We start from the raw sequence: 26,896 nt of genomic DNA, 5'->3' as shown, positions 1-26,896 counted from the left end.
ACACTGAAGCTTCCAAGATACAATTAGCTACTCACTTTTACAATATATTCTGTTTAAAAAACTTAAAAATCAATTTAACATAGTGAAGGTACTGTTGGTTGCAGAAGCAATACAGTTACCCCATTCATTTAAAAGAATAGATATCTATAGCTCACTAACAAGACGTTAGCATGCATCTTTTTGTGACATGCCACATTCATTTCGAAAGAGCAAAACAATGAAAATGTAGTTCAAAGACGAAGTGATCATCGTATCTGCAAAAATTAGAAAATAAATAGCATTTGGAAGTGGGATGGAAGACAAAGACAGAATAGTAATTAAAAATAGGATAAAAAAATATTTGTTACTATTGCTGATGAAAGACAGGTACTCTGAAGGCAAGCAGAAAAAAACCCATACTTATCCCTGGGGGTTATGCAACATTTACCTTCAATACTAAAGCTACTGAAACGTTTGAATTCTTCTGAATCATCGTACTTTGCCACTTTAACACGGGATGAGGTGAGAATGATGAAAAAGCCTTTTTTACTGTGCAGTTCGAAGGCACTGAGCCCTGGACTCCAGAGGCCCTGGTGATGGAAGAAGGTGGCTCGTCTCCGAAAGGAGGCACTTGCCTGCCACTGTTCCAACCCAACGGTTTCATTGTCGTGTACGTACAGAAAGTAGTTTGGTCTTTCAGCAGACTCAAGGGAAACAAGAGAGAGCGCTTCCACAAAAGAAAAAAGAAAAAAAAAAAAGTACAATTTTCACAGGAAACAACCTAAAAAGTAGATTACAATCTATATATTGGCTGTTAAGTGGCTCCTTTTAAACAACTGCTTTTCACAAAAAATATTTCAGTTTTATGTAACACAAAAAAAAATTTGAAATCCAGGGTCTAAAGGAGACTTCAAATGATCGCATAATCCAGAACCACCAGAGAGCTAATCAGTTAGATCAAAACTGCATTCAGCCTACTGCTACCAGCCTTTGAAATGATTCATAAGCAGTCTCAAATTGGGACTTGCCCAAATTGGGACAGTTTTTTCTCAAATTTGGACAAATGCCTGACAGTTCAGCTGTACCAAAATTTCATTAGTAAATAACATCACACAAATATTGTAGGAACATGCTTGACTTTACCTTGAGGTCAGACTTTTTTTTTACATTCGGTCATATCCAGCAATACAGTAAGAAAATCTGTGGCTAAATAAAAGACCTGACCCTCTATTTGCTCTACCCATGCCAGAAATCAAAATTGAAGAAAATTCTCTGACACTTCAAGAACTTAGAAGACTGACTTCAGATTTGGTTGTCAACTTGAATAAAATCTTGAACTGTCTTTAATCTATAAAAATACTATCTCATTCCTCACAGATATGTAAACTACCTGTGTACTGCACAGATATAATGAATATTTTTCTTACAATTTACATTGATTGGAGATTTAAAAGACTGAATTAATTCTTCTACGTAGTTTCTCATTTCAAAATCATATCTAAAAACCTAATTTCTCCACTGCAAAATTGTCAACTGTTTGTGAATATATTTTCAAATTTTACTGTGAAAACAGCCCCTCTCTGTGCTGATTTTTGAGAGTTTGGGATTCTTTCAACAAATTAAATGCTGTGAGAAAGCAATGACACAATCTGTATTGACTTAATTGGCACAAACCCAATATGTGGGAAGAAAGGAAAATATATGCAGAAAGAAAAATATTTAAACATATTTATTTTTGGCTGTATAATTCAGATCAGTCTCTGGTAAGTGAAAAATAGAGCTTAGGAATAGCTGTTCACCTAAGAAACTTCCTTCTACATTGTATTGAGAGGCTGCTCACTAATAACACAGGAGACAGGTTGGTTGTTCCAAGTTGTGTGTTTGATAGTCCATTGAAAGTCACAAAAAAGAAGAAAAGATAAAGCAGAAGTGATTTTACTGGAGACAAAAATATCCTGCATTTACCTTCAGAGTTGATACTTGTGAGATACATATGCAAAATTTTCCAGTTTCCAGTTACACAATCTAATTATTTTTTTTTCACAAAGAAATTCTATTCACTTGCATTTTGCAACATTTCTAAAACAAACTGAAAAGTCAGCTTTAAAGCTGGCAGTGAGCTTTACCAATATTTAATAAATAAATAAATAAATAAATAATCAGTATTCCTCCTCAAAAGTAGAACACTCAGTTTTGATATTGGCCACTTCATCCCCACTTATCCCAATAACTAAAAATATATAGACTATTTTAGGAGATTTAGAAGATGCAGCAAAAAACATTCATATAGTTTGAAAAACATGTATTCTCATTAGCAAAATTGTTGAGAACACTTACATAAATCTTTATCTTTGAAAAGACCTGGAGTTATCATGAAACTGAAAAATACATTTCCATATGCTCCGGTTCTAGGCAGGGGAAATATCCTTCTACTGGATATGTTAGCTCCTATAATTGTGTCATTCTCTCCATAACTTGCCAAAATATAGGGTCCTTCACCAAGACCTAAGGGAAGAAAAATCAAATAGAAAAAAATAAAATTCCTCCTTGCATAACATACAAAACTTAAGTCTTAGTTGACATAATATATTGCCTTAAATATTTCACCATACCTGGAATCAAAGAAATTTGGAACTACAGCTCAATGCCTCAAGGTATTATGCTGGAGTAGGTCTGTATCTATCTGTTCAATGTATTCCCTTGTTCTTTGCTTGCTGCCCAGAACACAACAAATACAAAGTGAGCACAAAAAAGTGTGGGTAGTTATCCTCACAAAATGACCTGTACAAGAAAGCAATCTGGGCTGCTTTTTTGTGGTATTTAGTCTTTCACATGTCCTTATTTCTAAACTTTGAAAGACCAACAGAGCAACTTTAATATTATTCCCCAAATAGACACTGAAGCTACTCTAAGATCTACAAGGCAATTCCCCCCAAAAAAACAGATTTCAAATTATAAGGCTGTAATTCAACTTTTGGCAGCAATATTGCTTAAGCAGTTGTGTACTTCATCCTCTCCCACAAACCACTTGCTTCTGCCCCCTTACTGCCCCATTTATTATGCCATCCAAAGTGCTTCAGCAATGAAGTGATCCAGCTGAAAAATAACCAGCTAATTTTTCCAGTCCAGTTCACCACATCATCATTCAAAATCTCATGCCAATATAACAGTGACAACAGCTTCAGCTGGTACCAAAATGGTGCTGGCCTAACCATACCCCGCAGCAAACCCCTGGAGCTATTTCTGCTGGGCTGGAAAGGCTCACAGGGATACAACCAGATACAACAGCATCCATCTTTGTCACTATATCCCACTGAAAGAACCAAGAGCAGCATACTTCTAAAACCTCACCCTGTGAGTAATAAACAAAATGTGTAAGTTTTGTGAAAGCTTTTAGTCCTTACAGCAAAAAGACTGAACCCCTTTCCCAGGCTGACAGCTCCTTTCAAATATGACTCTTCCAAGAGGGAAGGAATTCTCATAATAATGAGATTTGGCTCAGCTAGAAGTTAAACACCAATTTCTGCAGAAAACTGCATGAAAATAACCACTGTTTTTATATGGAAACTATGCTGGAGCTCATATGCACATGAAGCCCACAAGCTTGCCACAAAATGACCATTGGCGAGGCAATTTATCTTAAAAAGACTCTTGATTCTAAATCATTGAATGTTTATCCCTACATATTAACAGACATTTTGCCCACGACTTGAGCAAAAGCAGAAGTGAGCTGTAATTGATAAAGTTTCCATAAAGGTTCAACAGTTTGACATCATGCAGAACAAAAAAGAATCAGAGGAGGAGCCATCCTATGTCCCGAAAGGTGTTTTGCTGGCACTTGGTGGTGGAAACGTGTAATGCCATCCTTGACTTTAACCCTGGTAGGCAGCCAAGCAGCACACAGCTGCTCGCTCACTCCCCCGTAAGGCAACTGGAGGGCAAGAACTGAAAAAACTCGTGGGAAGGGAAGGGAAGGGAAGGGAAGGGAAGGGAAGGGAAGGGAAGGGAAGGGAAGGGAAGGGAAGGGAAGGGAAGGGAAGGGAAGGGAAGGGAAGGGAAGGGAAGGGAAGGGAAGGGAAGGGAAGGGAAGGGAAGGGAAGGGAAGGGAAGGGAAGGGAAGGGAGGGAGGGAGGGAGGGAGGGAGGGAGGAAGGAAGGAAGGAAGGAAGGAAGGAAGGAAGGAAGGAAGGAAGGAAGGAAGGAAGGAAGGAAGGAAGGAAGGAAGGAAGGAAGGAAGGAAGGAAGGAAGGAAGGAAGGAAGGAAGGAAGGAAGGAAAAGAAAAAGAGAGAAAGAAAGAGGAAGGAAGGAAGGAAGGAAGGAAGGAAGGAAGGAAGGGAGGAAGGGAGGAAGGGAGGAAGGGAGGAAGGGAGGAAGGGAGGAAGGGAGGAAGGGAGGAAGGGAGGAAGGGAGGAAGGGAGGAAGGAAGGAAGGAAGGAAGGAAGGAAGGAAGGAAGGAAGGAAGGAAGGAAGGAAGGAAGGAAGGAAGGAAGGAAGGAAGGAAGGAAGGAAAAGAAACAAAGGAAAACAAAATCAAGAAAAGTGATGCAAAAAACCCCAGTTGCTCACCACCAGCCGACTGATGCCCAGCTGGACCCCGAGCAATGCCAGCCCCAGCAAACTTCCCCCCTTGGTTTTTATTGCTGAGCATGACGTCACATGGTATGGAATATCCCTTTGGTCAGTTGGGGCCAGCTGTCCCAGCTGTGTCCCCTCCCAACTTCTTGTGCACCCCCAGCCTGCTCGCTGGGGGGGTGGTGTGAGAGGCAGAAAAGGCCTTGACATTGTGTAAGCAGTAGCTAAAACATGGGTGTGTTATCAACAGTTTTCATCACCAATCCAAAGTATATGACCATACTAACTATATGAAGAAAATTAACTCTATCTGAGCCAAAACCAGTACATCTTACTACTTTTTAAATAAGACAAAATTCCCTATTGCAAGGAAATTATGGAAAGTCAGCTATACCTAGCAAGATCTACATCCTGCTACTGTAGTAGGCCAGACTCCTTGGAGGAGAAAAAAATCATCTACTATATGATGCTCATTATAGGATGCAAATCGCTAAAAATGATGTATCAAAAGTCACATTCATATCACTGTATTCAGTCAAGCTTCCCTTCCTTTTCAATACCTTGCTCCCCACAAAGCACATGCACAGTATCCAAATATAAGAGGGGATGCCACAGGAATTAATTTTGTTAAATGAATACCACTCTCATTCTAAGGAACTGTTCTTTACAGTACAATATTTGTGTGACTTTTGCATAAAATCTTGTAACCTATCAATTTCAAAATATAACAGTCCCAGTTCTGAAATTTACAGTACAAGCACAAGCTAACATTCTTCTAGAGCTTCTCCCTGACTGCCAAGGTATGCTGTATGGTGCATTAATCCACCCCCACATTGAATATGATGAGGTTATTAATTGAGACATTAGGGATAACTAAGATCATTCAACACAACTGGGCCACTGACCTTCACCCATTAAAAATAGAAGCAATGTTAAAACTACATACACCAAGTCAAAGAAAAAGCCCATCAATTAATTCAACTGAGTTTTTAATTGAACCAGAGCAATCTCTTTTATATGTCAATGAAAGAAGGAAAAATAAAACAAAGCAAGCCACTTCAGAATGAAAACCTAGAAGATAATTGCATAGTGTGACAAATGTTCATAAAATTTGAGGCTTTTTTATTTTTTTCCAAAAATCATACCAAATTAATTACTATTCTGATTAACCTTAACTCGGTATCATCAGAGATGCATTATATCCACACCATTCATTTTTGGAGAAAAGGACTTGAATTTCCCTGTGCCAAAGGCAATTAGTTCAGTGAGATGAAAATTCAAATGGTAATAACCATGTATAATCTTCTAAGATGCACACTAATGTGTCTGTGTAGGATTGTCTGTGTTTATATAGGACAGATCTCAAGTGATACATGAGATATTGCACAGAAAAACAGTATTTTAGATATCCATAGCAGAACAGGAGGGAAGAAAATGTCAGTATGACATAATGATATTAAATACACAAGGAATATGTTGCAAAATGACATACAATACTCCAGGCTGCTCATAAAAGTCACCTCTCCCTTCTAATGGTTTTGAAGGTCCAATGAGCTCGAGCAATAGCAACTACGCGCTCCTACCCTAGGAAACAGGGAGAACGGAAAAGAGAGAACCTCCAACACTGCTGCAGCTGACAGAGATTCTTCTCAGCACAAGCTATGAAGGGTTTTATTTGCAGTGTGCACTGTATCATGCTTCATCTGAGATGCCAGGTGTGTTGTTTTGCTTACAACTACGATGTTTGTATCCATGCCACCACTGTCCCTGGACATAGAGCAGAAAGGCCCATGGGGACTTGCTTTGCTAACTTGCTGAGCTCATTAAACTCACATACCCAAATCCGGAGTACAAAAAAAATCATTCTAACCTGTGAAAGAGAGAAATTACCAAACAGTATTTTCTTCCAGGGTTAGTCTGAGTGAACTGATATAAGTGTCTCTTGGGTATTTGTTTTTAAAAAAGAAACAAAATAAGTGAAGGGGGGAGAGAGAAATATCTCAAAATAGCATCATACAGAAGGAAAGATGATAGAATAGTACATCAAAGACACCTTCCGTATTCTAGAGTGGTCGATGTGCGGAATTATCTGCAACTAAATGCTTTATAAAAATGGACTTCATTCTGGAACCAGGGAGTACCGACTTGTTTCTAGCACATAGCTAGCTGGTATGCTAGAAAACATGAAGAGTAAGTGTATTCAGCAAGGTATATAAATATGAGGATGAATCAAAGACAGTAATATCAAATACTACATACCTTGATTGTAATATTCACAGTCATAAGCTAAAAGAAAAAGAAAACAAGCACATTATTATTACAAAGTAACAAGAGAATCTATGTATATCTGCATCTTAAAAATGAAAAATTCACTTTCATCAGAGGAAGTTTCATTTCCCATAATGTATTTCAGTCAGTGACTATATTTCCTTAGCCTGTTATTCAGTGACATACAGCTGTTTTAATTTAAAACATTAAAAACATCTGTATTTCAGTAGATGTGCCAGGACAGCAGCCCTGAAGCATGAATTATTCTACAGCGGAGAACCCTTCTCGCTGTCAATGAGAAGTAGAACGGACTGAATCTCTTTGCAGCCCTACAGACAACACTGGACATACCCCAGATCTGGTATACTGGTGCCTTTCCAACAGTCTCTGCGCTGGCACACCCCGAGCACAGATCCTCTTCAGTAAGACAGCAATTTTGGGAGTATAAGACTAACAGTTAACACACAGACAGCTTGAAAAATGTGAAGAAGTACATTTATTATCCACCTGCTTCTGTCATATTTGTATTACTGGGCAGCAAAAGGGCAAAGATGCCTCAAAGATGAGCTCTGGTGCGAGGCCAGCCCAGGTACGTACCACAGAGCGAAGGAGATCGCCAGTGAATTGCTGCTCCTTGTTGGCAGCACTTGTGGGCATAAGCTGCAATACTGGTACACAAGCACTCGCAGTCCCCACCAAGATTGCAGTTGCACGTATCTGTGTGACAATTTTTGACAAAAGAAGTCACATCAATCTGGGGGGGGGAAAAAGAAAAAAATAAAGAGGGCTGGTGACTTAACTGCATGAGCTGTACAAAGTCCTGTTGCACCATTTTCAGCAGGAGTGCTACCTCTGGATTGACTGAAAGAATTTAACACAAAAATATGGTATTTTCTAAGGTTTGGGTACATTCCTATACAAAAAGTACACTTTGAACGATCAGCTTGTACCTTCATTACAGGCCAAGAGAAAATTTCAGTCAGTGACTGTTGACATGTCTGTCCACACACTTGCCGTTCATCGATTTTGGAGAGTATATTGAAGCTGGCAGTTCTGTTTTTATAAGGCAAATACTGCCATCTATAGTCATCCTGTCAGTTTTGCATGAACAACAACAAAGTCAGAGCTGCAGCTCTGATTATCAAGTAATTAAAGTAATAATTTGTGGAGGGAGTTTTGGTCAGGGAAAGAAAGCTTGAGCATGCTGGTGACATTTTGCAGAAAACTATTTCTGCACTTACCAAGATTTTAATATACTTTGCCCACAAACCTTCATTAGATCAGAAACCCTCGTCCTCACTCTAAAATCCTATCACATTATTTCGTGGTTTTACATGATACACTATTTCTTGGGTTTTAATCATCTTTTTTGTAATGTTGAGCAACGCTTCCAAAGCAGTCTTCTTACCGAATACATGGAATGTTTAAAGCGATGCTTTTCTTCAGTTTAGACTCTGGTCTAGCTCAGTTGTAGAGCACTCAAATGGCACGTGTCAGATTACAGAAATACCATCACAGTAACAAAGCAGCACTTAATCTAACACGGAGACAGCTTCTCAGCTGGCAGTTGCTAGAAGCTGGCAGGGACACGAAGACTGTTTTTCTGCCTTCAGTGGAGAGAGATGCCATTTTGCTTTCTTTCTTTTTCTTATTTTGAAAAGAGGGATACCACTGGGGTGGGGGCACAAGCATTAGCCCCATTGAAAATGGCTGTAATAGCTTCGCAGGATCCACCAAATAGCAGACTGGCTCCAAAGAGCTCAACCTGTCTCTCATGTCTGCAGGACAGCATCTCTCCATGGGTCAGCAACATCCTGCTGTTGTGACAAACTGGCAGCCTAGGGTCAAAGCTCCTGCTGAGTTGAGGAGTTATGAGGAAGACCTTTTTTTCTGTGAGTGTTGAGGCTCCTCTGCCCCTGCTGAGCTCAGCGCTTAGCTGGGCAACTGCAATCTGTCAGTCGCTGCCAGCCAGAGATGCAAGATTTTGTCTCCTTGAAAATGGGATTTTCCAGCCTCAGCTGAACTCTTGAGGCCGCCTGTCCCACAGGCAGGAGCTTGCCTCCATGCACAGCAGGATCCTCCGCCACCCGCACAGCAGAAGCAACTGTAAGAGCACTGCTCCAAGCGTGTCCTGAAACATCTACACTTTCTGTTCCTTCCATGCTCCTAGTGTCAGCTTTTTTCCTTGGCACCCTGTTCCCCACTCGTGCAGCCAGCAGTCAGCTGCAGATATCCTTGATAGGAGGTCACTTTACATTGCATTTGTAAGAGCTGTATTTTCACACGTTGATGAATAGGTTGTAAAAACACCTGAAAGATGTTTGCTTTACAGGCTGTCCCATACAAGATGGATATGTGCATGTGAAAATACTTGACTACTAATTAAATGACATGTTTTGCACCTGACATGCATTTTTTAACACAATTATGCTAAATCTTTGGCATAACGTTTGCAAATTTTAATCACAACATGGATAAGACATGGAAAATGAATGTTCAAGAGAAAACATCTTTCTTTATGAGTTATAATATAGCTCCTTAAAAACTCTCAAAAGTTCCATTTTTATTTATTACTTTCCACTTTGAAAATACACTCATCACTATGTTCTCAGGCACATGCTCAAAAAATTCTTTACATAGTAACTAAAGTCAACATTAATAAATCTCTTGGGTTAAGCTACTGCAACCTCCTCCTCAGGCAAATTCCTAACCATGTTGATATCAAACTTCAGTCCTGAAAGTCAAGAGGTTCAGCTGGGACATCTAATGATCTCATTTAGTATTAATAGTCATAAAGAAAATAAGAGACTGAGATGAAATGTCATAGTGGTTCTTGCTTGCACAGGTGTAAAGAAGCACCTTCGATAACTACCTTTGGGGGGCTAAAATCAGAAATAGGGAAAAATGTATAGAGCATGTCTTGCGTTGATAAAGGGTGGACTAAAATGGAATAAAAGATTCCCACACAAGCTATTGTTGTCCCCATCTTGTCTAGACTGATCTTAAGGACACTCTTGTAACTCAAGTCCCAGGCTCAGCCAGGTATTGGGAAAACAAGGACACCAAACCTCAGAGTTTTGATAAAAAGTACATGATAAGCTGTCAGCCAATTAAAAATACTGAAAGCTCTGAAGCTAAATTCTCGCTTTCTCATATTTCTTTCTATATTGAGCAGGACAGTTAACAAAATAAAACCATTTGAGATAAGCTGTAGGCACATTACACAAACGCTTATTTTAGAATCCTGTAGTATATACAAAAGCCTTAAAAATTTAGTTACCTATACAAATAAAAGATATAAATAAAACCTAAAGAGAACAGAACCTTGATTATCCAGTCTACTAACTACTAACTCATGGCTCCCAGTTATCACTATTATGTTTAGGCTCCAGTCTTGAAAGGAACAAGGAGCTCTGCACAAACACAGCCCACCCACATAGAGATACTTGCAGGGCTCTACTCTGTATCCTCCACAGCATTCAGACTGAGGGAAATGGCAAGAAGAAATTAATTACTGGAATTTTAATATTTTCCTACATGAGAGCACATCTTGCATATTTAATAAACTTACCACATTGCGACAAGGTGCAAAAACATCACTGTATAAAATTGAGCATTCCTTTTTGGCGTAAGGGAACTTGCTCTGATGTACCTCACATGGTCTTAATGTTTCATTTGGGCTCTTGCACTTAAAAACAAGCAAAAACACCACAAACATTTTGTACGAAGGCGTGTTTACCATAGACTCAGGTACAGTATAGTATCATATAATTCAATACCTGCATACTCAGAAAACAAAAATAAAGTTTAAATGCTATCTTCTTCATCTTCCCTTTCCCTGATTTGTTGTTGTAATTGAAAACATTTGCACAAAAAAGAATCTTTGTGTTTTGTTCTGAAGTACTGAAATGTTCCTGCTGTCTGCTCAGCGTATAAAGACAAAATGTTTTCTTTGTGACACATTATAATCATTACCAGAGCAACCAAATGTAACATCACAAACAAATACATGGTCCAAATCCATCCCTGGTGGTTTTGCACTGACTTTAAATGGAGTCACACTTTAGCCCTGTAAGTTCAAATAAAGAAGCAGCAGTAGGAAGAGAGCAACCCATAAAAAAAAAATAGAGTCAAAGATCATGGTGATAACTCAAAAATGGCTGAGATACAACTCCCTCTGTTAAAGTCTCTCTTCAAGAAGAAAAACAATTGAACAGAAAAGTATAACAAAATGACACTCAGCTCAGAAAACATGAGTTCATCCAAAACCATACTCTCTTGGTGCAGCAGGGAAGCCTGGGAGGGGGTAATGATGGCTCTGTAGGCAGCATTGGGGTGTCCTGACCCAGCCTGTGCTGCAGTGCAGTCACCCACCTACGCTGCCCTCCTGTGCAGATGCTTGGACGCCACCGTGGGGGGACATGCTGCCCCTCCCAGGAGGGAGAAACCCTGGAAGCATCCACGCTTCACGGTGCCAATGCAAGCACGTTTGTCAGTAGCAGAATTGGGTTCTAGGCCTCCAGCTATCAAATACTCCTTTACAGTATTTAGATTTTGCAGAAAAGATGACCAGGATACATCTCTACGAAAACCAAAGGTCCTTTCTGAAAAAAATCCCTAATGCCTACTGCAAAGGCAGATGAAGTGTCCAGTCTGGCTGAGCGCAGGCTGCCTGCGAGGCCAATATTGAACTCAGATCCTGAGTGCTCTGGCAGCCACAGAGATTGGAAGATTACATGAGATTTTACAAGTGTATATATATATGGCCACAAAAAGGCAAGTGCAAGTTTGGGCTGCTTAAGCAAAGGTCACAACATCCTAGAAGTTAATGTGCTATGCAAACACTACACACTTTTTTAAAGCAGCCACTGAACTGATAAATTGGAAAAGAAAAATTCATACACTTCACACAAAGTATTTACACATTTCTTTATGTACTACCTTCTAGATGAGCAGTATAACCACCAACACTACACATTTGCCTTGCTTGCTCACACAATTTAAACATTTTATGTAGAGTAAAATAGATTCAAAGGGAGATATTGAGGGAAAGAAGCCTCAAAATCTTTACTCCAAAGCAGAATAGGTATCATATTCTTTCATGAGGTGAGAGATTTTGGTTCAATTTCCTGCTGTGAGTCAAGGAGAGAACAGATTAAAAACTGGTTTTCACAGACATCCTAAGGGAGTGCCTTTACAAATACTGATTTTTCAGGTGTTTCACAAGGCTATAAAACCTTATATCTTCCCAGCACAAATTAATAAAATACCTATTCTTCTGTGTTTTAAAACACAGTTGTGGTCATCCACTCTCTACAGCCTCTCCCCTTCTCAGAAACCAAGTTTCCATACTGGGTTGTGCCTGTTGCTGTTCTGAGCCTTTTCTGTCTCACCCCTTCACCACCGCTGCTTTGTCAGTTTGTTCTCTGTTTACAAACTGCAACTAAAAAAAAGTCACCAATTTTTTTTCAGTGTTCAGAAAGAAACTTTTTTCCAGACCTTTTTTTCCAGCATTCAGATTCTATTTACTTTCAATATCCTGATGCCTCCAACACCAGAGAAATTACAATTGTTTTTAAAATTGGGCTGAATCCAAAATATCAGAAGCAATGTATCTAACTTTGTAGAAAATTGAAAGACAGACAGCTGTGATAATTATCTTACATTCTTCCCTAAAGAGATTGTTTGGTTTCATTTAAATTCAGTATGTGTGCTATGACGTAAGACATTATTAACACATTTCACATCTACAGACATAAAAATTAAAATGTCCTTTTATACACTGACCATGAGTTTAGAAAATCCCTGTACATCATGTGCTTATAACGTGTTCATTTATAAATTAAAATTATCATCCTTTTTTTCTAAATTTTTACTGGACTTGGGACTTACCTGTCCTAATACCCAGCTGTCTCCAAACACCTGTGCATTTCTCACCTCCATGTTGTTGGATGTAGTCAGATCATTTGAAGTATATTTGTCAAAATTTCCACACAAACCTGCCAGTTTACCCTCAAAGAGAAGAAGGATTATTTTTTTTACATATACTGACAGTCAATAATTGGTACAAATGACATACGTGGAATAAAACAATCTTAAACTGAAAAAGGTGAATACAACGCTGACTTATACTTTGAAAATATCTGACAGTCTGCTACGCTTACAGTTCCATATTGCAAATAACTTTTAATAGAAATTTATGTCTTCCTTTTTTCTTCCTGTTTTCCAGAACCTGTTCTTACTGTCTGCCTGTGAAAAGGGACTGGAATCTAGTCACATTTTTTTCTGACAGCTGAGTATTGCATCCAGTCCAAGTCAAAAGTCCAGGTGAATTACCTAATGATTGTGAAGCCTGACTAGTTGTTGTCATTAAAACTTGCTGCCTCTAATTTTAGCTCACAATAGCAAGAACATTTGTAATAGCAGTTACAAAAGAGACAGTTGCAACTTTCTTGTGTTGGGGCATGTGCTGCTGATGGAAAAAGTATATATACATGCATACACATATACATACATAGAGAAAAAGATATTTCTGCACAACAGTAAAATGTAGAGTTGGATTTCGAGGGTGCTGTGGCTCACTCTAATGAATTCTTTTTCCTTAAGGTCTGCTGCAGACATTATCTTACTGAACTGGAGCCTCTGGAAGAAACAGTCATTGGAAACAGAAAGAGCTTGAACTATTTGTGTCCCTACATGCAATCTGTAGAACTCAGCTCCCTGCTAGCTTCTGTTCAAAAACAGAAGAATTTTTTTTCACTATGTGTATTAATGGATGATAAATCAGCTTGTATGTGAAGTAAGCATTTTATGGCTATTGGGGAAAAAGCCTATAATAATGCTTTAAAACCAGATTAGATTGTCATTGGAACTTTGACTTACACTTCAAAAAATCTGATATTATATTCTAGCATAGAGCGCTTTCTTTTCTTTTACTGGAAAGAGCCCCCTCTCAATACGTGTGTTCATGGTTGAGATGAAGCAGGAATGTAATTATCGAATGTGCAGATAAGGTTACTCTGCCAGGACCCAAAGACTGAGTTGCAGAGACACCAAGGCAGATGATGATGTAGGAATGGAATAGAGAAGAGCAACTGGCAAGAGGAAGAGCCTCATATTCTTCCCTGCATCGTGGCTGAACCCTGTCACAATATAATTATTAGGTTTAAATGTCAGTTTTTATCTAGATACTTTCCTGTATCTTGTCTTCTTAATTTAAACCCAAGATGTGACTCATCTGTTCATCTCAGCAGCCTCTACTACATCTCAGGGTGCAGTTCCATCATCATCCTAATCCAATCTGTGCTGCAAACCTGCCGTCTTCAATGTCGTTAGATATGGAAGCTTCTTTTCCATTGACTTCAGCAATTATGAAAACATGCAGTGAACTGGGTAACTCAAAACTAACCCTCTCTTCCCACCCCCAAAGTAACTTTGAGTCAGAGCTGAATCACTGCATATCTGCAAGGTTGCAACGTGTGGAGCAACAGAGTAAACATGCATGCAGGAACCACCCCTTCTCTTCGGGAGTCCAGCCATTAAATCACATTCTCCGTCTCTTCTTACCTGGGAAATGCTAGCAGCTGAACACCGTGATAAACAGCTATATCACTGGGAAGGTTAGTCATGAAGAAAAGACAATCACAGATATTCAATAAGAGATCACATTAGCAACACAGAGAGCTACACAAAATCTCAGGTTTTTGTTTTGGCTCACCTTCCATCGAGGTCCAACTTTAACATGCATCATTGTCTTCTTATCCCACAGAATTGTAATGTCCTGTTCTGGAAAGTGTATGACGGTATAATATCCAGCCTTCCAAAGCTGATAGTTAGATTTGTTTTCCTGTCCCCTTAAGATCTTCTGACAGAAATGAATATTTATTAAGATCTAATAAAGTAATTCTACCAAGGTATGCAGCCAATTAATAACAAAGTGTATAGTGAAGAATACTTTACCTTTAGCATATAGCTGTATCAATAATATTACTAGAAATGTTGTTTAATACTTTGATATTTTGTCTTTTCAATCATTCAAGTTTGCTTTGATTTTGGACTTTGGTTTCCCTTTCAAAACCAAGTGGAAAGAAACAAATAAATGCCAATATGCTTCGACTGCTTGAGGCTTTTGAGCAGTCGTCTTTGTAGGACAAATACAACTCAAAAAAAAAAAGAAAAAAGATTTTTTCCTGGGACCTGCTGCTTTATCCAGGCCTAAGCACTTGTACTATGCTAACTCAGACTGAGAGATGTTTTCCAAAAACCTGCTCCTTTAGAGTTGTAACTTTACAATGCTTATCTTAAAGGACAACCCGAAAAGGAAAGAAAGTAACTAACCTGCTTCTCAGAAGGTTCACTAAAATAAATCTCAGTGTCTCCAACAGTGATGAAAACATTCTTCGAGCAAACAATATCATTGTCAAAGCACTTTTTGTTCTGAGCAATTATAGATATATTTGAGTTATCTGTGCTCTGCAATATGAAGAGGAAATCATTTTACTTATAGATTCAATTACATTTCACTCCTGCAGATTTATTCCAGGCTTACCATCACAAAAAGATGGATAACTTAGTATTTACACATCTTTGAAATTAAATTTAAGAAAGCTACCAAACAAGGAAATGCATTTTTAAATTCAAAGCTGAACCCACAACCAACTCAAACTTCAGAGTTAAACACAAAAAGCCATTACGTTCAGCTGCGAGTCCTCTTTCTGAGGGCTTCACAAACTCAGAGGATCAGCCTGCCCCTAAAATAGGAGTCTGGTTTAGGCTTTTAAAATGTGTTCATACGTGGAATCCAATATTTACTGCACAGTATGGTTGTCAAAATCGAGACATGCTATAAAAAGAGCTTTATTTTTAAACCAAGGTACATGAGATCAAGTTGTTTTCATATTTTTAAAACCAAGAAACCTACCATCTGTCAGTAGTAGATAGAACAATTTTTGTACCACCACCCATCAAAATTCACAAACCCATGAGTCATGCTCAATGTTATTGGAGGGGGCAAAGGTTTCTGCCGATATTTTTGTTTGTGTTTTTTTCTTTAACATTTAGAAGATTTGTCTACTCTGTTGTCTTTTGATTTGCTAGGGTTTTAGTACCCAAAATTCAAATTTACTGCCTTCCCAATCCCATATCTGTTGGCTCTCCAGCCTGTAAATTGATTTTGCATTCTAGGCACATAAAATCACTTTTGCACCTTGGCTCAACATGTCTGTTTATTCACCTACAGCTTCTGTGGTTCTTCTGTACCCTGAGGGAAACACACGTGCACCTTGTAATTCCCCGTGCTAGGATTGGTACTAGAACAAAGGAGACCAGCTGTATTTTCAGAGTTGATAGCACTACCACAAACAAAAATAAAGTTGAGTTACTCTTATCAATTCTTATTTTAATTTGTCTTTCAATTCATTTCTGTACCAATCCTCGCAAGTCAACCTGAAGCCATAACTATAGAAAAGACTTGAGAGTTAACTTCATAACATTAATATAAGCCAATAACAGTGCTTCTAAATCCAGTTTAATTTTTTATCACATTCAGTCCTACAGTCATTACAAACCTGAGACAGACATGAAATAAAAATCTTGGAGGTGGCAAGCTATATATCTCACCTGCTGAGTCATCCAGTCTCATAGAGACACTTGGGTAGTGCTGGAAACAAAAAGGTGTTTAAACTTCTCTTCTTACTCCTGCCCTCCTTTAAACACTCTCTGAGACTATGACTAGCTGAAACTAATTGTAAGTGCTAATGGACACGGTGGGCAAGATGGGAATGGTGGCTTTCAGCAGTTCCCCAGTCCTGGGAACTCCTCTTGGCTCCCAGCAATGCTCTTGGAGAGCTCCACTTGGCCACAATGGGAGGGATCCCTTGCCTTGGTTTGTGTCCACAGCATCTCTCCCCAGAGCTTTGCTGCCTCCTTTGGTCGGTGTACCTCTCCCTTGGTCAGTGTACCCCGAAAGGTGCTGGGTACATACTCCTAACTACTCCTTGCCTGTCTCACATTTGTACCCTTATTTGTTCTGTGCTCAGCAGAATTCAAGAATAAAAAACCATATCAGCAATTTTTCCTCATCAGTGAGAAACATTGCATACAGAAAATATGGGTGCTACAGGAAGCAGCTTTTTTTTTTCCTTAATAAAAGTCATAGTGACCAAACTGTTTAAAGAACACTTTCAATCTAAAAAAAAACCAAACAAACCCACCCCTAGATGATGGGAAGTGTAGAGGTATTTTTGTTGCCACACAGAGGAGGTGCTACAGCTTTGCTGCCCTTAGTCTAGCATGGCCCACAAGCCAGAGGATGCTGCTACTTGGCATCGGAAACACTCTACAGCAAGCATGAGCGAATGCAATGAACATAAGGTATGGGAGACTGTCTGCAAGCTTTACGTTACCCTGATGCCGGGGCTTAAGGAACAGGCGGTATGTGTTAGCAATTAGCTTGGAAGACCGCAGTTAAGGTGGGTAAAGTTAGCCTCTAGCTGCTAGTGGTAAGGGAGTGTAGGAAATCAGCTCTTCATGATTTAGCAGGAGAACTCAGTTTAAAAGTACTGAAAGCTTCAGGGTAAAGCAAAGTTCATCTATTCCATTCTGTTGTAAAGTTGTTTTAGGTTGCACTCAGAATAAAATTGGTCACTACCATTTTGGGAAATACACTGTGTTTTAATTAAGCCAGTCTTGCTGCTGGAGTCAGTCCAGTAGTTATTTCCCTCCAAGTCAGATAACAGCCCAGAGCATTTTTGGATTTATTGGAGGTGATGTGGTAAATTAAAAAGGAGACAAACTCATTAGTTTGGTAGATAGGATGCAAGCTGTGCTGGCCAAATGAAAAGTGAGCAAGGAAGCTACCTCCCCACCATGAGTCAGTTCAGAAAAGGACTTTGCTTGCAGTCTATGGGTCTATTTGATGCCTAGGACATTGTGGGCTGTTTTCATTGCAGAGTTCATTCCTCTTCAGTTAGCTTAGCCTCAGCAAAAGGGGACACTCTGAGTTAATAGGGAAGCAATGTCTTCACTGTAAGAAAAGAGGTGGAGGGCTTTTTTTAAATAAGGATAGTTAATTCAGGCTAATTAACCCACAGTAAAAATACACCTTTTTTGGCAATGAAGACAAGTTCTTGGAGCAGCACCGGGTAACTGTATTAGCTATGCTAATTGAAGCTGCTGCCTGTGCCTTCTGACAGTCCAGGCCAATCCCTTCAGCTGAACAGCATCAACATACTCAAGTCAGAAGTTTTTGTGTATGGTTGGGATTTGAGCCAAGGGCAAAAGTTGAGTTATATTTCAAGTTAACTCTGCAGCATAGAGAAGCCTGAGGACAGGGAGTGTTTTGCTGACCAAAGCCAGAACAGGGAGTCCTGAAGACATGTGAAGTACTTCCTTACTTGTAGGACTGCATGTTGGTGTTAAATTACTGGAAATGGTGCAGGATGGAAATGCAGAGAGACTGTGGTGGTGGTTCAGTAGAGCTATCAGCAAACCAGACATTTAAGAAAAAGGGGTTTGCATTAAATCCTGAGTCTTCTATGCTTTTTCTCTTTCCAATTAAATCTTAGACCTAAACCCAAGTAGAAAAACACCATTATGGATTACCTATGTCTTGTGGCTGAAAGCTTTCACGGTAAGATTTGCTTTACATACATACCCTTGCCATTCTCTCCATACACCTCAGTAAAAATTGAGTCTTTTCCCACCCATACAGTACCACCCAAATTCAAAGCTGAATGACAGTTTCTGTCATGGCGTTCAAATTATTCTGTAACTGCTACGTGTGCCGCCTCTTCTTTCAGCAGGGAAGAAATAAAGTGCAATTGAAACTTAGCACTTAACTATTGCCAACGCAAAAGAAAGAACAGGGACTATTTAGATAAAGTGAGGATCATCTTTAAATGTTTGTATAAGACAGTGAGGTCTTGGTCAAATCTCAACAGCTCTTAGGGACTGTGATAGTATAAATGATAATGATCGAGTTCCATCTCTCTAATCTGCACTGGATCCACACAGGTATGAAAACAAGCTTTTGTCGCTACCACTGGAAGAAATGTCTGAGTAGACGTTAGGATCAGGTCTAATGAATAACAAGGTGGGGGGTTTTGTTGGTTTTCTTTTTTTTTCCTGCACAGTCTCTTTCCAAGGCAGAGTCACTCTTTACCTTTTTAGGTAAAATGCACCCAACAGGGGATGTACTACAGTTCATCATGTGAAACCTACTTACGCTGACAGAAACTAGAAATAAAATGGTTTTCCCACTGCAAGAGTATCTTCCCACGTAAATTACCATATCCAGCCTGTTCCAACTTAATATCAGTTTCTTTGTGATAACATGGAGTTGCTAAGCAACAGGGAAGACAGAGTCACAGCTCCGGGCAGTCAGTCAAAAGCTCATTGTCAGTCCCGCTTCTCAGGACATTCTTTTTCTAGACTTCACTGCACTTTTTTTCCATATTTCTTCCTAGCCGAAAAAGCAAAGCACTGCTTTCCTTTTTTTTTTTTTTTTTAAGTAGTGCTTGGGAATGCTAGGGTTTATTTTTGTTAGAAACTTTCTATTTCAATATCCTGTTAGACATTTTCTATCGCTATTAACCAATAACAACACTGTGCAGTGTGTTTACATAGTCAAAATGCATCCTGGGATAAGACAATTTAAAAGTGGCTGTATTTATCTTCTTTGAAAGTTTCATTAAAATTTCTCTAACTGTTCAGTGTAAACACTCATTCTTTTCCATTCTTAATACCCTGATTTCCCCTTTTTTTTTTTGTTTTGTTCCCTACAATACGCTAACTTGCAAACTAGGGTGGCCATAAAAGCATCTAGGGACATACTGGGAACTAGATAGAGATAGATTAGTCCTATTTTCCTTTTGGTTTAATGACTCTTTAGAGGTTTTCATATACAGCCACACACAGAAACAAATCCAAAAGCTCTAAAACTACTGAAAAAAATGTACAGTAGTTTAAAAAGTAGAATTTGATTGCTCCTTCCTACATATTTTCAGAGAGATACCATTAGCTCTGTTCAGACTTAATGTCTCAGGAAATTTTATGGAAACTCAGAATTAGTTTGGTGGGTTTTTATTGGGCTCTGAGTTTCTTCTCAAGGAGCTTAACATTTGAAACTATTACTTCCAGTGAGCTTGATCCTAGGAGAAGTAAAGCATCTTAGCCCAGATTTAGTGAGCGTTTAGGCATAAATATTTAAGTGTTTTTGGAGAGCAGACAAATGCCTTGGCACCTGGCATGATCTTGCTCTGTTAATTTCTTGTGCCGTTTTACGGGGGGGTTGATCTCCAGATAATCAGTGAAAACACATGAATTATGCAAAATTCATTCACAATTTACACCAAGAAACATCTCTTATTGGAAGGCTTTTTTCATTTTGCTGGTGTGATAATTTCTTCTGTACCATTTCAAAATTTTACATATACATATGTATATATGTGTAACTTTATTTAATCCCTGCTTTTGCATCCTGTACAAATTTGTATCGTCAAATGCTTTTCCCCATAGCTATTCAAACATTGGAGCAATATTGCTTGGAGTCAGCAGGTGGCAATGATACACACTGTCTCAGTTTGGGAAGAAATCCACGTGAAAGTTGGGAAACAATATGATAGAAAAGATATTAGGTGATCCTCTTACAGAAGAGGGAAAAGGAAGAGTAAGAGTACTTATTTTTCCACTGATGTTATGTATTTTTATACAAGTATTTTAAAAAAAAACCCACACAATTGGGAACTAAGAACCTAAGAGCTAAATTGCTCATGCACACACACATGCACATAAATTCTCTTTTCTTCAGCATCTTCTAAAGAGCTGCAGATTATGTGATTATTTTCACTTAAAATATGGCAAAGAAACTTGCAATACACTTGTAAGATATGACACATTTCTAGCATTGTAGCACAGTTGAGTAGAAATGGAGGAGAGCAACATGATTGAGCAGATTTACTGATGCAAATTCAAAGGGAGTGAGATTATTCCAGCTACTGACTCACCCTCAAACAACTTCCAGATGTCTGCTAATGCATCCATGATAACTCTTCCCTATTTCTTTAAAAGTGACTTCCCAAAAGGATACACCTCAGGCAGAATAAACTCTTAACAACTCTTGAGAAAGATGCATTACAAGTATCTGTGCGTATGTATACAAGCAATAGGAAAAATAAATCATTATATCATATTTTCTTTATTATACATAGGTTTTTTGTAGTAGATTTTATGGCAATATAGAGTTGTTGGGTGTTCTGAGGTTTTGTCAACAATATTTTTTAAATCCAAATAATTTTTTAAAATCTACCGCTAATAATGAAAAGTACATGACAGGGAATATTTTACTTGATATACTTCAAAACCTTGTTCTAAGTCAATGTTTCTTAATTGTGAAAAAGTTGATTAATCAGATAGAGATCACTGGAAAGGCTTTGTTTTTCTTTTTTATATTTTAAGAGATCTATATTAAAAGGTTTGAGAAAAGATCATTGAAAGCAGATTTTCTTTTGTTTTATTTACTTAGCTTTGCCTGCTTGTGTATCAGATTTGGCTTTTGCACAGGTCACATTACTGCAATCCCTTTCTAATTAAAAACAAGCTATTCTGAAGATTAAGGATTTGGGAACATTTGTATATTTGTTTCCAAGTGACACATTCTGCAACACAAGCTATTCTGAATTGCAAATCAGCAGCACAGTTGGTGGTGTTAGTTTTAAATGTCTGAACAGGTATTTATATGAGACCTATTAGTATTGTTTTATTAATAAGTGCATGATAAATGTCAATATTTTGTCATTGTTGGTTGTAATGATAAAGCACAACATAACAGGGAAAAAAAGGACAAGACATAGTGGTGATAAATTTGCATTTTCTGAGCTCCAGCAAATGATGGCAGGAGCTAGAAAGCTGGAACTTGCACAAAGCTTTTATTTTTTTAAATATAACAAACGTTAAATGTGTTCATTTACACTGCTGAAGTTTAGTTTCTATGCATTCAGAAACAAAAATACTCATATCCTGACATAAACCAGAGTAAATTTAATTCACAGTTCTCATAGCTCACCGACAACACCGAGTCAGAGGCCATAAACTGCTAAGCAGCATCTACAGGTGACCAGCCTGAGCATCCTCCCACTTCAAACACAGCAAAAGGCTTTCATTTTACTGCTGCCAACATACTGTACAGCTTCCTGAAACAGCGGTATATGATGCTGGTTTTTGCTCATCTTCTACCTCCGTATCAGTAGAAGATGGGCATCAACAGCCCACAAAGCTGTACCCACCAGAGGTGATCCAACTCAGGCAGTCATTCTTACAGTGAACTGCCTTTTCAGGCAGCCATCAGATTATAACATTTTAGAGTCAGTATAGCCAAAGGGCTGTTGGATGCTGAACATTAACCCAAAAGCAGAAATTCAAGGTGAAAAGGTCACTTTCTTCAAGCTGTGTGGTCGCTAAATGGCAAGGGCCTCAGAAAGAGGATCCAACTTCTGAGTCACACCATGCACACTGCCTCCAAATTGCCATTCTCATGGCAAGAAGCTTTTCCCCAAGCCTTTCCTGGAAGCCCTCCATGCTAATCTGCACAAATTGAAAGAAATATTTCCTTTGTTGGAGAATAAAAGTGATTCATTCACTGCATAATTTAAAGGTCTGGAGAATCAGGTGGTGGAGATGGAAAGGCATGTAGAGGTAATTGAGTCTGAAATCATTGATCTGGAGAAAATGGAACCAGAGCATAAATCCATTGCCAACTGTAATCAAATCTTTTGCTCACAGAAGGGGTAGAACAAATGGAAAAACAGGTACAAGCCAACATTATCTGAGCACTGTACTTCCCAGCTGACGACAAGGATGGAAAGGGATGTCTCCCACGGGGAGCTCACTACTGACCCTTACAGGACTTCCAGAGACCCAGAAAAAAGAGGGCATCCAGAAAGGTTTCCTCTGAAATCATGGGACTGATGAAAAGCAAACTGTTGGTATTCTTTGCAACTAGAGCAGGGCAAACTGTTCACAGTAAATAATATTTTCACTGAAATGTAGTCTCTCTTTTTTTGGACACAAATTTGCACGCAAATTGTCAAGAAACACATCATTATCTCTACACAGTTACTGTTGCTATAAATTATTTGACAAGTGTTTTAGGTGGACCTATTTTGGCACATCACTCACTCATGAAACTATTTGCCGGAATGTGGCTTTCAGGATTAGATATATTAATGAAAAAATTAAAGGTATTCTGATTGGAAGCCCATGTTACAGTTTTATTCCCTGAATAGATGAAAATTACTTTTAGAGTCAGGTTTCCAATTTAAAACATTTGTAATTTCAAATTCAACATTATTTACTTTCCCATTAAAATCTTCAGAGTCTATTAAAAGAAAATGTTTGTCTTAACTATGAACAGTCAGCTTGACAATGTTGGTTAAGCATGAACCTGCAGCTTTAGTCCTCCACTGGGTGACTAACAGCAAGCAGAATGTATTAATTTTACAAACAGGCTATGAGAGAGACCATGCAAAATACTATTTCATTCTATAGGTTTGCCAACTTCATGGATCTACAGACTGGCTATCTGGCACAAATGATGTTGACAAAAGCTGCACAAAAAATTACAGATATTCAATAAGGGGAAATGGGATAAAGGCTACTTCTGCCTCCTCAGATGTGACAAATCAGTAACTGAAGAATGTGATTGCTCCAGCTTATGCCCAGTCATCATTTAACAAATTTACTAGTCAAGATAAATGTATCAGCAAGTAACAGGTAAAAGATTATCAGTGCATCAACCAACTTCTGTATTAAGCACTCTAATAAAAGCATCATAAACTAAGAGCTTTGAACTTGCCTCAAGTTACAAAAGAAGGGGTACACAAGAGCTCCCTTGCTGTATTCCCTAGGGCAGACCAAGTATCTAACACTGGGGACTGCTCATCAATAGGATAATCATTTGGGAAACTGTAGTGCTGGTTCACCAGATCATGCATATTTTGTTAAACGAACATCTGCCTTACCAAATGGGCTCTCATGTGGTGTCTCCTGACATAAAAGAGTTACATCTGCACTTTTAATTGGCATAACAGTTCAATTATTTGATCAAATGTCTGGTTGTTGCTTTCATAATCCTCCAACACACTAAATCTGGTGATAACTTTGGCTTTAAAAGAGCCTTCATGGTTGCATCAAAAAGAGTAAAAAGGTTACTTTAAAATGGCCAAATCCCCAATGTCAGATGAAAAGAAGTGAAAATATTTTTATCGCATACTTTAAAGTTAGGACTATTCCATAAAATGTGTATACTTGAGGATGAGGGCTTAGTTCTGCTGACCTCCATCTCTCAGGATACAGGAATAAAACAGGCCTTCTTTTTCTTGGCTTTAGGACCTTATTGACAACCTATGAAATTTAATGGAAAGACTTCAGTGGATTGTTTTGTGGGGGTTTTTTAAAGGCAGACAAGCATTACAACAGAGCTCCTTCTCATTCAAGGATATTCTGATGGGTAGACTATCTCTCTAAACTCCTGCTTGGAGACTCCCCCAAATCAGAGAAAATATAATTCTGCTTCTCAGAAGAGAACAACTCTGCGGGGCTCCAAGGGCACTGACCCTACAAGCCTTAATAAACGCACTGAACTGCAGGACTGAAAATCACTACAAAGCTAGAAAAAGGCCAATACATGTGATAGAAAGACAAGAATTTTACTATAAAAGCAGAAGTCTATGAAACAGGCGAGTGGAAGAAGTAGACTGCAAGTACAAATAACACACAGTAAAAGTTTGCTAGAAAAATAACACCATTTTGTTAGGGAAAGTATGTAGCATCATCAAAGAGAAGACAAGCAAGAAAATGGAAGAAAGCAAGCCTTTGGTGAGCCTTTTACATGTTATTCATAAAAATCAGCCTTATAACAGCACTGCAAACTACCATTAAGTCAATGGATTGTGTACTAGCAACTATCAATCAGATCTATGATGTTCTGTAATACCTTACAGGTGGGGAACATGAAGCACACAGCACATACCCACCATGGCAAGGGGGTTGGACTAGATGATCTTTAAAGGTCCCTTCCAACCCAAACCATTCTATGATTCTATGATTTAAGTTAAAAAAAAATATATGTTGGTTTGTAGAACAGGTAGCATGGTTTAGGCAGCAAAACTGCCCTGGACAGCTGTGCCTGCCAAGGTGTTAGGCAAGGCATTTAAACTTTTGCAACTACATATACTTTCCCACCTTTCATCTGGCTTGTTTATTTGTATAACAGGCTATAAGAGGCAGGGCTCTCTCGCATACCTTCTGAACAAAAGGTAGCTCAAGGGAAACTCATTATATTACTCTGATACTACTATCAAAAAATGTCACTGCACATGGCCAAAATGTAGGGGAGGATGATTATGAAGAGACAGCAGTGGAAGCCTCTGCTCTAGGAACAACAAAATGTATTTCAAAAAAGAGCAGCCTCATCATGCTATCAAGTCTGCACATACAACATAGTTTAACCACATCAGTATGTGGTACAACTGCGTACGTGTATGTGGTACAAGTGTGGCGTAACTGTGTACATGCAAATAAAAGCATATGTGAAATTGGAGAACGGATGACACCTTGGATTATCACTCAGGCTGCCACTAGGAAGACGCCAATTACATCTGTTTCATGTATTTTTATCACGTAAAATTCCATTCTTGCATGGTAGTAGCTAATTTAGTGCCTATCTTCATGGTAGCATAGTTACAGTTATTTTTTCTGTTCACTGATTTGCATATTTCATTGTTGAATTTCATCCTCCCTTTTATCATGCAGTGTTTTCTGCCATAAGATCTTCTGAACCTTTTGGTGGTCTGTCTGTTTCAGCGGTTCAGACTGATTCTTTACCGTCAGCATACTCCACCTCAATCCTCACACCACCTTTTCAAAATTGTTTCTGAAGATACTGAATGCAGGTCTCAGAATGGATCCCTATGGGATGTCACTGGGATTTCTCCATTCTAAAAAAAGGCCATTTATTCCTATCCTTTAACTTCTAACTTTTAATTCGTGTCTCAAAGAATCTTCACTCTCATCCTATGAGAGACTAGTCTCTAAAAAATATTTCTTGAAATCTGTCTCCAAAAGGTCTTTAAACTAAAATACACACATATTGACCTGATCATCCTCATCCATATGTTTATTGTCTTCACGGAATAACTCAGAAGATTCATCATGCATTATTTTCTTTTACCAAAAAAAAGAGTTCAACTCTTCCCCAATATCATGTCATTCCTCTTTATTATAATTTCTATTAATTTCCTTCATATGGAAATCAAACATATTGGTCTGTTCCTGCCAAATTCAGCCATGGAGTCCTCTTATAATATTTGGTTATATTGCAATTTTCCATTCCTCTGATTCCAGGACTGCACATCACATAGTTCATAAGTTCTGTGTTTTGGTTCCCTCAAAGCTCTCGGGCATCTGCCATATGATCCCATCCTTTGTTTCTTTTTCTTTTTCCCCCTAAAACTTCTCCAAACATTTCACAGTCAAAAATGAACCCACAGATACATCATCTGTTCCAGACATAATTATGCGGTGCCTAATTTTTAATAAAGTCCTTCAATATAGATAATGAAAGTTTTCCATATACTAAAGAGAAAAGAAAAACAATTAACAAAATAGGCCATACTTTCTCACATTAGCTAAGTTTGGGGAAAAAAACAGTCTGAAAAGCTGAAAAAAGTTGAAAAGTCTGAAAAGCAGATCTACATAGGCAGCATTTTTGTCATTTGTGTCATCATGTTCACCTGAAGAAAGGCCTGTTGGCAGTGTGTCATATGCCTTAATTATGTGGCAGCCAACTTTATTCTTGGACTCCAAATGCTCCCCATGGTTTATTTCCAGGTAGGTACTTTCTTATGCAGTAGAGTGGCAGGTGACATTTGATTGTAAAAGCAAAAGATTCCAGTATCATACTAAAGTTTGAAAAGGCAGCATAGATTTGTCTTACACACCTCTCTGGCTGGATGGCATAAGAATTAAGAAATGACAACCCACCTTTCCACCTCATCATACAGGCAAGATGATTTTACAGGTA

At 38.5% G+C, this 26,896-nt stretch overlaps 1 protein-coding gene across 1 annotated transcript in view; it reads right to left on the bottom strand.

The window, feature by feature from the left end:
* The window catches only part of OTOGL (otogelin like), a 97,190-nt gene that overhangs the window by 31,499 nt on the left and 38,795 nt on the right, over window positions 1–26,896 (bottom strand). The window contains exons 26-33 of the mRNA XM_076328578.1: window positions 15,157–15,291; window positions 14,537–14,680; window positions 12,712–12,831; window positions 10,391–10,507; window positions 7,417–7,573; window positions 6,811–6,837; window positions 2,317–2,484; window positions 428–706 (exon numbers count right to left, since the gene is read on the bottom strand). Coding sequence (XP_076184693.1) covers window positions 428–706; window positions 2,317–2,484; window positions 6,811–6,837; window positions 7,417–7,573; window positions 10,391–10,507; window positions 12,712–12,831; window positions 14,537–14,680; window positions 15,157–15,291 — 1,147 coding nt within the window. The remainder of the gene's footprint in view (window positions 1–427; window positions 707–2,316; window positions 2,485–6,810; window positions 6,838–7,416; window positions 7,574–10,390; window positions 10,508–12,711; window positions 12,832–14,536; window positions 14,681–15,156; window positions 15,292–26,896) is intronic.

Source organism: Aptenodytes patagonicus, chromosome 1 (assembly GCF_965638725.1).
Source record: "Aptenodytes patagonicus chromosome 1, bAptPat1.pri.cur, whole genome shotgun sequence".
Lineage (NCBI taxonomy): Eukaryota > Metazoa > Chordata > Aves > Sphenisciformes > Spheniscidae > Aptenodytes > Aptenodytes patagonicus.
The sequence above is the reverse complement of the archived record's forward strand: the minus strand, read 5'-3'. Positions and strand labels throughout refer to the sequence as shown.